General features: G+C 39.0%; 1 protein-coding gene across 6 annotated transcripts in view; it reads left to right on the forward strand.

The window, feature by feature from the left end:
- ST7 (suppression of tumorigenicity 7) overlaps positions 1-13,884 on the forward strand; it is a 294,315-nt gene that overhangs the window by 72,478 nt on the left and 207,953 nt on the right. Inside the window, exon 1 of one of the 6 annotated variants that reach the window (XM_055147367.1) lies at positions 524-948. The exons of the other annotated variants lie outside the window; for them this stretch is intronic. Within the exon in view, the coding sequence (XP_055003342.1) occupies positions 927-948 (22 nt within the window). The 5' untranslated portion in view covers positions 524-926. Of the gene's footprint in view, positions 1-523; positions 949-13,884 lie in introns of those variants that run through there. 6 annotated transcript variants of the gene reach the window in all.

The following is a 13,884-nucleotide window of genomic DNA, read 5'->3' on the forward strand; positions in this document are numbered from 1 at the left end:
TGTGACCGTGCTGCCACATGTGTGTGTGCATTCATCTAGTCCGAATGTGCGTACAATAGTAAACCTGCTATCACTTACTCGTGATGAAGCCTGGAGGAAAACAATGAGTTCTGTAGTTATTTTTCGGAGTGGGATTGTTCTTTCATTGCTGAACAGCCTTAATTCTCTTGAAAAGTTCTACTTTGGCTGCCTGAAACCGAGGTCCCTGATCTGCATGATCTATTGGTAGTTCGGGATGAGAAATCAGTCCAGTCTTTGAATTTCTTTCGGGTCATTTTGAGCGCATTGGAATCACAGACTAGAGAGAGAGAGAGAGAGAGAGAGAGAGAGATGGGCAGGAAGGGGAATAAATGTGTGGCTCTGGGTCCTGTGTGTTTGGCGACAAAGGAATTCCCTTTGAATCGCCTGCTCTCCTGAAGCCCCCGGAGCCTCTGGCTCCAGCAGCGCAGCCGGGTCTGTGCAGTGTCCCTGACGTCATCAGTGTATGCATAAGCTCTGCTATTGTCTTACTGCTACGGCAGGGCTGGGGATTGCAGTATCCGCTGTTGCTGCTGCTCCCGTCCTGCCCCTGGCGGCTTACCTAGCCCTGCCTCACTGCATCCCAGAAGAGCCGCCAGCCTGCCTTGCCTTACTGGATTTTTTTTTTTTTAAAAAGCAGCTCTTTTGCTTTTTTTTTTTTTTTTGGGGTGCTGTAGGAGACCCTGCTTTTCAATCACATGGGAGAACACTGGCGCTTGTAAGAGGAGAATCTGGCAGCTGGACACAGCTTGAACTGCATTGTCTGTCTTCATGACCCCTGCTGTGTGGCAGCTCATCTCTTCTCTCACGCGCACACCCTCCTCCTCGCTTTTTCTCTCTCTCTCGCCGTGTTTTTTTTCCTGGTGGTGTTCTTCTAATTTATAAAAGCAGCCTCTCTGGAGCCAGCCATGTTTGGCACTGAATCTTCATGTAAGTAAATGGATCCCACTTCTTTGCTATTTAGAAATCTACTTGCTGTCATGGTTTAATTGGCTTGGAGTTCAGATCCATTTGCCTTGGGTCATTAGCAGGCTTTGTATTTTGACTCTGATTACCAAGGAATCGGTCTCGGGGGAAGGGGCTCCCCCTTCACTGGGTTCTTCAACCTGAAGGCCAGGGATGTCAATGTGGTCAAAACTAGGCCTCCAGGAGGGAGAGAGGAGACAGAATTCCAGGCAGCCTTCCTTGAATGTGTTAATTGATGGGCTGAAGTCTGCCACTGATCTATTGTCGGGGGTTCTATGAATGGCCCTTAAATCCCCAAATCCATGCTGTGAGGATGAGATGATCGTGTTTATTAAAAAGGCAAGAAGGGCTTCCTTACCTTTACAAATCTTAAAGGAGTGAAGCTCTCATTCTATACTCTTCCTCCATATTTTTACAAAATCATAGGAGTGTTGTTAATGAGAAGAAATATGCTTTAATTTTGAGAATGGACACACACATATGTATATGTATATATATATTTACACAGTAGCTTGAGTTTTGATATGCTGGTTAGTCCTCATCCCTAGAGCATCCTATCTTAAAACTTATACAATGAAATGGCTTTGGTGCAGAGCCAGCCCTGTACAATGGGTTGGGCTGGACAGCAGTTGTAGACAGGGACAATTGGTATTAAAAAAAAAAAAACTGGCCTACATAGTTTGAAGATTATTTAAGTGGGCTGTGTAATAATATAACTTCTCAATACAGCCGTACAGGCCCTGTATAATATTTTGTTATTCTCTCTCTCTCCCGAAGCGGAGGTGGGAGGGAAGGATTTCTAAAGAGACCCAACCTGCTGGCCTAGGACATAAAAAAAAAATCCGCAAGACAAGCTCTTTGTAGTGAGGAGAGGCTTAGGGGAAGGAATTTAGGAAACACATTTCTTACGAAGTTATGATTCAGCCTTTTCCGTCTGATCTCAGGTGATTCAGGGTGCCTGTGATGGTTATCCCACAATAGAAGTATTTCAGGAGCGCTCCTAAGCCTCAGTTCCTTTGTTTCTCGATTGTATTTTTTAAAAAAGGGTTATTTTTGTTATTTCAGTGTGGAAGATTTCCATTTCTGAAACTGCCACAATGCCTAAACGAGATCAGAGAAAACGAAAATGAGATGTCATGTCCCATTCGGCACGTGACAATATTAGTTTCTAATAATTTAAAAATATTTGTCCAACTGACTGAACGCTGCCTTTGAAATGACTGTGACGGAAAACATGCCAACAGACTGTTTAGTAGCAGATTTCACCTCACGGAATTTCACTTATCTGTGAACCTGGGTATATTTGTTTACTTAAGGAAAGTTAGTCTCATTTGTTTGGTGGAAAATGGAAGTTGAAACTCAAGGTGGGAGTCTGGCTTCTTGGACTGGGAACCCTGGCCAGGTTTACCAAGCAGACATAGCCTTTCCACACTGTCAAATCTGCTTTCCTGATAATATCACTCATGTGCTGTGTGGCATGTTGGAAAACTTCTGGTTGCTTGTGGTCTCCATAGCTACCAGATTACTGAACAAAAAAATACCATTCAGAAGGCAGAACACTATCAGGCAGGATTTTAATGTTTTTAGATACTTTACTTAAATTTTGATTCTTGTTTGGCACTCGAACACCATAGATAGATTCATACGGTTAAGAGTCATAAATGTTGAGAATGACCAGGTGATGCCTTAAATTGGTACTCAGAGTTAAAATGATATAAACATTTTTAAGCTGTTTCTATTTGTATGTAGAATGTTCAGAAAAATAGTCTAATTTGGTCAGATTTGAAGTTCTGGTTGACTCAGAAGGGATCGTCCTACCCACTTTGGGTATTCTAAAGTTTTTGTAGTCAGTGGTTTTTTTTTTTTTTTTTGCTTTTTGGGTCACACCCGGCGATGCACAGGGGTCACTACTGGCTCATGCACTCAGGAATCACCCCTGGCAGTGCTCAGGGGACCATATGGGATGCTGGGATTCAAACTTGGGTCGGCTGCGTGCAAGGCAAACGCCCTACTCGCTGTGCTATCGCTCCAGCCCCTTAACTATTCTTTTTACATTGTTGTTCTAGCTCATGAAAAGGTTGAATTTTTTATTTTGCATTTCTACTTTTATGGTTCATATTCTTAAGTTCTGGCTGCAGTACCTGACTTGTTTTGGATGCTCTTACTTTTGAAGATGATGTATGGTCTGTACGATGCAATGCTATAGCGTGCAGTCTAAAGTTTCTATGTCCATACTTGTGTCAATGGAGCCACTACCCAGATTCAAAATATTTCTTTTTCACCAGAAAATTTTCGTGTCACAATCTTTTCCAGTCAATATTACTTCTCTTCAGAAAAGTACCCGCCATAGAGGCTGACAGGGGGTGGGGCTGCGGGGTGATGGGAAATGGACACTGGTGGAGGGGTGGGTGTTGGAACGCCGTATGACAGAAACCTCATCATCTGTAAGGGTGTATCTCACTGTGATTCCATTAAAAAAGGTTTTAAGAAATATTACTTCTCTTCCTCACCGAAGGTACTCCATCACTATTCTGACTGCTTCTGTCAATACAATCACATGTAAATGACTCTTAAATTCTCTCTCCTTCTTGCTCTTTGCTCGTAAGAGAAGGCAATGTCAATTATTAAAAAATTTTTGAATATTGGATTGATTAAATTGATTTTGTTTTCAGGCCTTTGAGGCCAGGGATCTATAGTGACCCATGTGTAACATTATAAGATACCTTGCCTCACTGGAATAGTATTGTCTAATCAAAATACCTCTTTCTCTAAATGCAGAGTCTTAAAATGTCCAAAAATTAACTTGAAAGAGTAGACCCCTCACTTTTAGCAGGACCTCCCAAGAAGCTTTTAGGGGGCTGTGAGACCATGTGTGATATTACTTGATCAACCTGTCTACTTTCTGTCCAAGGGCCTATGGATGCAGTTTTCCTTAGCTCTGCTACAGTACATGATCACCCCAGTAGTGTTCAGAGAGATCTTGGGTCCACACCCAGCCATGCTCAGGTGATTGTGCACCTTAATCCTCTGACTGGCTCTCTGCCCCAAGTGTGGATCCTTTTGATCAAAATTAAAGACACACATAGTTATGGAAACTGTAGCACTGTAGCACTGTCGTCCCATATTGTTCATTGGTTTGCTTGAGCGGGCACCAGTAACGTCTCCATTGTGAGACTTGTTGTTACTGCTTTTGATATATCGAATATGCCACGGGTAGCTTGCCAGGCTCTGCCGTGCGGGTGGGATACTCTCGGTAGCTTGCCGGGCTTTCCAAGAGGGATGGAGGAATCGAACCCGGGTTGGCCTCGTGCAAGGCAAACGCCCTACCTGCTGTGCTATGGCTCCAGTCCAATTATGGAAACAGGATAAATAAATGAATTGTCTGGTTTATTATTACTATTTAGTTTTAGGGGCCTGGGTGCTATACCTGGTGACACTCATGGCCTACTCCTGGCTCTGTGCTCAGATGTCACTCTGGAGGGATTAAGGAACTGTGTGTGGTGCTGGGGATCTCACTGGGGCCAGTGTAATGAGGCCAGTTCCTTAACCCCTATACTATTCTCCGCCCCCTGGTAATGCATTATCTCCAAAAGTGGCAGTTTTATTTTTTTCTCACTCAGTGGATCTGAATATCCATAGTTGAGCCACAATCTATTTTGGGTCCTTTCGAAATGGAAACGGTTCTCAGTTATGTGTAGATTCATCATTACAAAGCAGGAAGTGTAGTTTCCATAACTGTTGCCATCTTGATGGATTTCACTGAGCTTTCCTTCACTGAAACATCCCATGTCTAAAACTGGAGCATAGTTTTAATAGTTTTGCTCTTTATCAGCTTTGAGGAAATACAACTTTCGTTTCTGCAGTTATAATAATTTAGGTTTGAGAAAGTACTATGAATAACGTTTTGTTGAGGGGAGTGACGCTATCCTTACTCAGTGGAATTGAATAGCCTTAATTTGATTTCAGGATAGTCTGTGTTCTATAATCAGTGAAGTGGTATTTCACAATTTTTTTTAAAAAATTAAATTGTCTTTTAAAGACTTTTCAAAAGGAAAAAAACCCCACTTTTTTGTAGAGTGAGACAAATTAGTTTGCAACACTCTCAGTCAGTTACTTCCTTCCTAAGAGGCTCTAGTTTTGTCTTTTGGTCCAGGAATCTCACTTAGGGCCTCATACTTGTGACTTATGCACTCCACTCCTAAACCATATTCCCAACGCAGCTAGTTATTTTTTAAAGAGTAAATACTCCAAGTACCGTGAACATGTATTCAATTAGCATTTATCTGGCTTAGTCCTTTCTCCCCTTCCATGCTTAACTTTTTCAAACCTCAGGGGTACCATTTACGATGTGCTGTGGTGGGAATTGTGCCCTGGTCTAATAAATTAATGTCTTCCAAAGCACCTGCTGTATTAGTCCTGTGAAGAGAGCAACACCTTATCTTTTAAGAGTCAGAGTGCCTCTGGGTCAAATCATTTCATTTAATCCCTCCTGCCATGATTTTGTTAGAGTTGTAACAGATTAAAAAGAACATAGTAGAACACAGTTAAAGGGAAAGCATTCCTCACCAAAGCGTCAACAAAATAGTAGTGTTCTGTGTGGTTAGTGGTGATAGGGAAATGGGGTGTGTTTGTGTGTATGTGTATGTGTGTGTGTGTGTGTGTGTGTGTGTGTGTGTGTGTGTGTGTGTGTTTTCTTTAGCCTATGTGACTGGCCCACAGATCTCTGCCATCTCTAGATGCCCACATCATCTTGGGTAGGCAGCTAGACTCTGGAAAGGATAATGGTGATTACTTTGACATTCACCAACAATTTTGCTGTTGCTTTTGTTTTCATTACTGATGGATGTATTGCTTTCAAATTGCTTCTCAGTTTTAATAGTGTAGTACCGTGTTTCCAAGAACAACGTCCTTGTTTAGAAATTTTGAACTATTGTGTAGGCGATAGTTAGATGAATATACTCTAGCAATATTAGAGCATCAAGAAAGTTTATAATTTAATGAGAGTCTCTTTTTTAGAGAAAGAAGCTCGCACACTTATTTTTATGTGTGTGCATTGACAGACTTTTCTTGATGGCTAGTTATCTATGACATTAAATTTACGTGTGTATAGTTAAATTTATGTGTGTCTATGTGTGGATGAAATTAAATTTGTGTGTGCTTAGTTTCTGTGAGTTGGTTGATATGTTAATATTATGGTCAACTAAAAATTGAATTTCACCATTGGATTAATTTTTAATGGAAGTCATAGTTCTTATTAAATATTTATTTCAGTGACTGCTGTTTTTGCTTAGTATGTTTGACATATTGGTTTGATATTTTGTCTTTTCTTTTTAATTGAATTTTGCTACATGAAATTAGGAAATTTAGGAACATGATCATTTTTCTGCCTTGCAACTTTAATATAGCTGTTAATAGCCCTATTGGATTTTAATTGCTTTTCATCTTACATGAAGTAAATATATAAATATTTAAGTATACACTAAAGAATTAACCTCTTGCTCTACACTTGAATCCCTGAATGTAAAGGTTGTACATGCATTTAGATAAGTAAAATTCCATAGAATTTTTGTGCTAAAATTACAAATATGGAAAAACAATTACAGCTTACAGAGATTAATTGGAACCTAACTGTATAGGAGTCTGGGAAACTAAAGCTCATATAACATTTTTAACTTTCCTTTTTGGGTTTCTTGTCTGTTTATAGTTGACATGACAATTTTTAGTATCAAGGGAGTATTTTAAGCTAAATAAGATAGAAAAATATTTTTTCTTCTGGGTATTTATATGCTTTTCCTGCTAGTATAGAAATGGAGTAAAAACCCCCTATGGTTATTCTTAAATTCTAAATTACTTATTTTCACTTGAGGATTGACTTCCCTAATAGTCTGTAGTTGTTCAGCACAAATTACATATGAGTTTTCAGTGATCTGTTGTTTTCATTGTCACAATGGACCAGATTCATATCCTGTGTAAACTATGGGGCTTCTATGGGGAAAAATGACCATAAATGGAAACTTTCCCATGGACTTATACAGGATGTGAATAGGATTCTTTGTTGTTATGGGTTCTGAGTATAAAAGTTACTGATAATGCCTGCTTTTAACATTGCTCATGGACACTGAATTAAATTATGTTTAAATACTATTAAACTTTTCATCTGAGATCATATGGGACATAAAAGTATACACAGCATGTCTTTTAAAATTGAGTATTTATTGACCACCTTTCCCCCTCTACTAGGTATAAAGTGTTCATAAGTGGGCTTATTAGCATGTTTTCTAGTTAGAAAACGTACATTTGAATTATTTAAAACTCCCACAATAACACATTTTTTTGCTTAGATATAGAAAGTTGGGATCTTTATATTTTCCTAGTAATAATAATGGATCGAGACAGTTATACGTTGAAACATGAAAATCTAGTATATTAGACATAACTGATTACATGTAAAGATTCTTTTGCCTAATTTCTTGCTTTCAAATGGTTTTTACTGTATTCTACCAGGATCTGGCAATTTAATGACTAAGCTATTCTGGCTCTCAGTGTGGCTTATCTGGTGGTCTCTGGGTGTTAGAGATATCTGCTCGGACATCTGTACCAGCGTGGGTCATGAAGTGGAGGTGAGAGGTACACACTAGCAGTGGAGAAATATGGCTGCAGGAAGATAAATTTCACTTTTTACGATGGGTGCAAGTTCTTTCATGGGGGTCTTTGAAGATTTTTAGTAGATCTGAAGAGACTCCATGATCCTGGATAAAATGGGTCAGAGGTGGCAATATTCACAGTATTTTTCACTACTTGCTCCTTTTGGTCATGATTGCTTATTAGTTGCAGCACTCTTAGGGTTGGCTGAAGCCACTAAAGGTTGGAATGCTTTATATTTCAAACACTATCTGTGCCAAAGTTTTCCACATTAGTTTGAACAATAGTCATGTAAAGATTTAAATACACTTGTAAACAATGACTAGATTAAGAACAAATTTAGGACTGTGACAGTGACAGTGACATAAGTGTTCCAATAATATGCCTTTTTTATTTCAAATTTAATTAATTTTTTTTCTTTGCAATTGGAAATAATGTTTCCCTTCCCTTTCCCTTGTTGTGATGGTTGGAGGTTGTGTGCTTGACTGTCTTGCATATACTCTTGGTGGCATTGATTGTATGGTTGGTACTGTTGCTTGTCGGGAGCCTCACACTTTAGTCATGGTTCTCACACAGCTTAATGATTGGGATCGAGCTTGCTATGTGGGGATGTTGCCAAGGATTGACATCGTGGTCTCATACCTGCAAGGCAGGAGATATTCCACTGAACTATCCACAAGGCCCCCGCATAATATTCTTTAACATATTGTTTTCTCTTGTGTTATGGTTCTTAGTGCTGATAATGGATTCATTATTCAAAGTTTCTACTGGACCTTTTTGAATAAAATATACCAAACGGAATGTATTTCCTAATATGCACCTTTGGGGTAGATAACATTAGTTTGCAAGGGTATAAGTGTTTCTGAGTCTTAGGGCATAATGTTTCTACTCTGTACTCCAAAGTTGCTTAAATCTGCTAGCAATTTTTCGTGGGACCCATGGCATTCCTCACTGTTGCCTGCTCCCCTGCTCCGTTAGTAGCCTCAGTGCTGGGGTCAGAATTTAAGGGTTTGTTTCAGTGGACATCATCTGTTCCCATGCTTTGTTTTTTTTTATATATACCACATATGAAGAAGATTATCCAATATTGATCTTTCTTCTAACTCATTTTGCTTAACATAACACCCTAGGGTTCCATCTATGTTGTAGCAAAATGCAGAATTCATGTTTTCTTACAGATGAGTAAGAACTATTCCATTCACTTATAAATCACAATTTATTCACTCATTTGCTGTTGGGCACTTGGGTTATTACCAGATCTTGTCTATTGTGAATAGAGTTGCAGTGAACACAGATATGGATGCAGTTTTTGAATTAGTGTTTTTGTGACAGATATTCGGGTATAAATCTGCATGATCATAGGGTAGTCCTATTTAAAATTTTTTTGGTGATCTCTCCATATTGCTTTCCATAGAGGCTTAACTGGAGCGATAGCACAGCGGTAGGGCATTTGCCTTGCACGGGGCCGACCTGGGTTCTATTCTTCCGCCCGTTTCGGAGATGCCGGCAAGCTACCGAGAGTATCAAGCCCACACGGCAGAGCCTGGCAAGCTACCCGTGACATATTCGATATGCCAAAAACAGTAACAAGTCTCACAGTGGAAACGTTACTGGTGCCTGCTCGAGCAAATCGATGAGCAATGGGTTGACAGTGACAGTGACAGTGACAGAGGCTTAACTAGTTTACAATGCTACCAGTAGTGAGCAAGACTTCCTTTATCTCCACATTCCCTCCAGCACTGGTTGTTTTTTTGGTCTTTTTGATATGGAGAATAAAAATCAGTACCATTTGGGTTTGCATTTTCTGGTAATCAGAGATTCTGGGCATTTTTTTTTTTTTAATGTGCCTGTTGGCTGTCTTTATGTCTTTGGTAAAATATCTCTTCAGTTCTTGTCCTCATTTTCTGATGGTTTTTTAAAATTTTTTGTTTGAGAGGTTTTATTTTATAATTATTAAAAATTGAATCACAGTGAGATACACAGTTGCAAAGTTATTCATAATTAGGTTTAAGTCATATAATATTTCAACACCCAGCCCTTCACCAGTGTATGTTTCCCACCATCAATGTCCTCAGTTCTCCCTCCCCACCCTGCCTACCTCTATGTCAAATGTCACTTTCCTCTTTCTCTCTCTCTATATATGTATGCTATATATATATATATATGCAGTCATATATATATATATATATATATATATATGTAGCACTGTCGTCCTGTTGTTCATCCATTTGCTCGAGCAGGCACTAGTAACGTCTCCATTGCGAGACTTGTTGTTGCTGTTTTTGGCATACCAAATACGCCATAGGTGGCTTGCCAGGCTCTGCCGTGCGGGTGGGATAGTCTCAGTAGCTTGCTGGGCTCTCTAAGAGGGACTGAGGAATCGAACCTGGGTTGGCCGTGTGCAAGGCAAACACCTTACCTGCTGTGCTATTGCTCCAGCCAATATATCTATATCTATATCTATATCTATATCTATATCTATATCTATATCTATATATATATCTATATCTATATCTATATCTATATGATATATATCTATATCTTTCTCCCCCACCCACCCACCTTTGGGCATTGGTTATCACATATATACCATTACCTACTTTGAACACTCAGTTCCTGTCTAAAATGATTATTTTCATCTTTTAGTGTCTTACTGGTCCCTTCTCTATCCTAACTACCCAGACGCTCTTGTGGCAAGCTTCCAACCAGACCTCCTGGTCCCTTTTTCCCCCTGGCCTATTATGAGTGCTTTATATCGTTTGAATGTTAGTCCTTTGCCATATATTTATTTCTCATTCAATGGGATGTCATTATTTTAAATGTTGCTTCTTGTACCATTCTCCTGGTACCCAGGACCTACTCCCATACTGGGACTCAACTCTGGCTCCTGCAAGCTAAAGCATCCTCCCTAGCCCCTAAGCTAATCTGTTGCTAAAAACATTTTAATCTGCTGTGGTTTAAAGTAAATGCCACTGAAAATATGCGTCATCTTTATAGGGCAGTTAATATTGAGTTGAATTATAATTGCAACAACTTTTACTTGTCACCCTTTGGATCATGTGCAGGTGATAGAAATAGACTGATTTATGGGCTTCTATGACTAAGCCAGGTTTGTGTGGAGGGATATGGCAATATACAACTAGTTTACTCTCACTGATGACTCCATCCTATCTAAGTTCACTTATTTTAATGTAATAAATAAAAATAATGGCATCATTTTTTTTTGCACCGAGAATAGTTTCTTTAGCAATTCTGACATTATTATAGGAAATGGAAAAGTTGTTTCCCATTTGTTTGTGAGAGCAGCAGATTGTAAGGATTCACACTTGTGAAAAGCTGTACTCCCAAATTTGAAAAACAATGAATGGTAAATCAATAAGGTTTTAATTAAGGAGGATTCAGTCTTATTTAGAATGTTTTGGTGAGCAGTGAACCTCACGGGAATGCATAGATAGGGAAATCATAGTAACTAGTTACAGTATTTCTTGTCTTCAGATTGTTTAAAACCACTTTCTTCATCCCTGGTCACTGTTGGAATAGTTTGGATGGGTGGGAGACTCTTCAAGGATTTAGCCCAGTGGTATACACTCAATCATGTTGACTCAGAAGTCTGGAATTTTTTGTCTGAAACTTCCCTGGATTATTTTTAGTAAAAAGGTGTTCTGTGTGTCTATTACTATAGTATAAAATGTTTGCAAACATAATGGCTTAACTATGTGTATGTTAATATGTTTCATGTATTTTATTTATCATGTGTTTTATGTGTATATGGATCGACTGGACCCTTGTTGTTTCTCATAGAGGGTTTCTAAGGCACTTGTCATATTTTGTTGAGCCCTCTTGACAAGGCGTCCAGACAAGCTCTCCAACACCCCACCTGAGGCTGCTTATCATCTCAGTTGACACTGTACTATGCAAGAGACGGAGAAAAAGATTTTTTCTTTTGAATATTTTATTAATGAATAGTTTAATATATGATCAAATGTATCAACTTAAACTTTACTGTTTGGAGAAGTTTAATAAAGATACTCCTACATGCAACTTTTGTTATATTTCAACAAAGATATAGACTGTTTTAATCACCTGAGCTTTTCAGTAAATCTGTTTCTAGGTTTTATATAAATGCCATCATACAGTAGATATGTATTTTGTGTGCGTTTCTCTTGTTTTCCACAAAGGTCTCAGCAAATTGTTATGCCCTGTTCTGATGCCAGTCTATTGCTTTATTCCTGAATACTAAGAATAACATAGGTGACTCAGCTACTCATTGATTATAGTTGTTTCCTGTTTTAAATTCTAATGAATAAAGCTGCTATGATAATTTATGCATAGTAGTTGAGCCTTGTATATAATTCTGTGTACACTCATCTTTTTATTTCTCTTGAGTTTAAACCTAGACATTCAATTATTGAGAAACTGATAAATTGTTTTTCAAAGCAGTTATATCATTTAATACTTCCATCCACTTTGTATCCTTAACAACACTTGGTATTGTCAATTTTTGTTTGTTTAGATTCTCTTTTTTGAGTGGGGGAGTAAAAGTCGCAGTGCTTAAGGCTAACTCCTTACTCTATACTCAGGAATCACTCTCTGGTGGGACTCAGGAGACTGTATGGCATGCCGGCAGTCTCACTCTGGTTGGCTCTGTGCAAAACAAGAGCCTTAACCACTGTACTGTCCCTTTGATCTGGTATTGTCAATTAAATGTATATATTTAAGATACGTATATATATCTTACGATTTCAATGTAGTGGCATAGTGTAATTCCTCCTGCTTCCCACATATTGTTTTCTATTTTCTCTTTCCTTCCAGCAACCATTATAGTTTACATCAGATGTAGTAGTAATTTTTGTTTGTTTGTTTCTTGCCTGTTTATTTATATTCCACATCTAAGTGACTTGGTAATTTTATTTTACTTCCTTACTATTTCACATAGCATAATCATCTCAAGACACATCTGTTTTGTTTTAAAAGGTACTATTTCACCTTATTTGCGGGAGGCTTTAGGGTCACATCCAGTGGTGCTCAGGGACTCCAGCCAGCACTTGTGCTCAGTGGTCACTCCAGCTTGGGGTACCATGTGCTAGTGGGGCCTGCATTCAGGTATTGTACTCTTTGAAATATCTTTTTATTTATTTATCTTGGGACTGGAGCACAGCAGGTAGTATGTTTGCCATGCACGCGGCTGACCCGGGTTCGGTTCCTCCGTCTCTCTCGGAGAGCCGGGCAAGCTACTGAGACTATCTTGCTGGCACGCTGGCACGGCAGAGCCTGGTAAGCTACCCTTGGTGTATTTGATATGCCAAAAACAGTAACAACCAGTCTCACCATAGACACGTTACTGGTGCCCGCTCGAGCAAATCGATGAACAACTAGATGACAATGCTACAGTGGTATAGTGCTATTTTGGGCCACACCTGGCAGTGCTCAAGAGTTACTCCTGGTGGTGCTCAGGGGACCACATGGGATGCTGGGGATTAACTCGGGTCAGCTGCATGCAAGGAAAGCATCCTACTCACTGTATCAACTCTCCAGTACCTGAAGCTATCTTTTAAAATACAAAGTAGTATTCTACATCTTCTTTATGAAGTCATTTGGTGATGAATATTTAAGCTGATATATTTAGGAATTTTTTCTAATAATTAAACATGACCTTTTTTTCCATCTTATTATGTAAAACCAGATATGATAGAGATGAAATTGCCTTGATATATTTTCTGTAGAAATTATAAATATGGATGTATTGATACCTAAAGCAGCTAGTATGAAGTCCCTCCACCATATTTAGCTCACTTATAAAATAATATTCCCCAACTCCTACCATCACCCTGCCAACAGTTTTGTTATACTTTTATATTGACGCTGTAGCAAGTCTGGCCTTGTTTAATTTTCATTTGAGTGAAGTAAGAGATATTTTCCTCCTCCTAGGAATTTGATAAACCCTTCATGATTCTTAATCAAGATGAATTATGTCTCTTCAAAGAAAAGTAATAGGGAAATGAATGAGCAACATGTTTACTTTTTTGTATTGTTTTGAATTTTATATTGGCACGTCATGGAGATAGTGCTTTTAGGCCACGGAAAGGGATCACTCAGGACTGTTGTAAAGGAGAGAGGCAAAGCAGTGCTGTTCTATCTATTTGTGTATCAGATCAAAGACTTTGACTGTGATCTTGCCACATGCCCAGGTGTCTGTCAAGCTTTTTTCTGAGCAAAGACTCTCGACTTGCCTTTGGTTCCCTGCAGAAGATTTTGAAG

This window comes from Sorex araneus, chromosome 1 (genome assembly GCF_027595985.1).
Source record: "Sorex araneus isolate mSorAra2 chromosome 1, mSorAra2.pri, whole genome shotgun sequence".
NCBI classification, from domain to species: domain Eukaryota; kingdom Metazoa; phylum Chordata; class Mammalia; order Eulipotyphla; family Soricidae; genus Sorex; species Sorex araneus.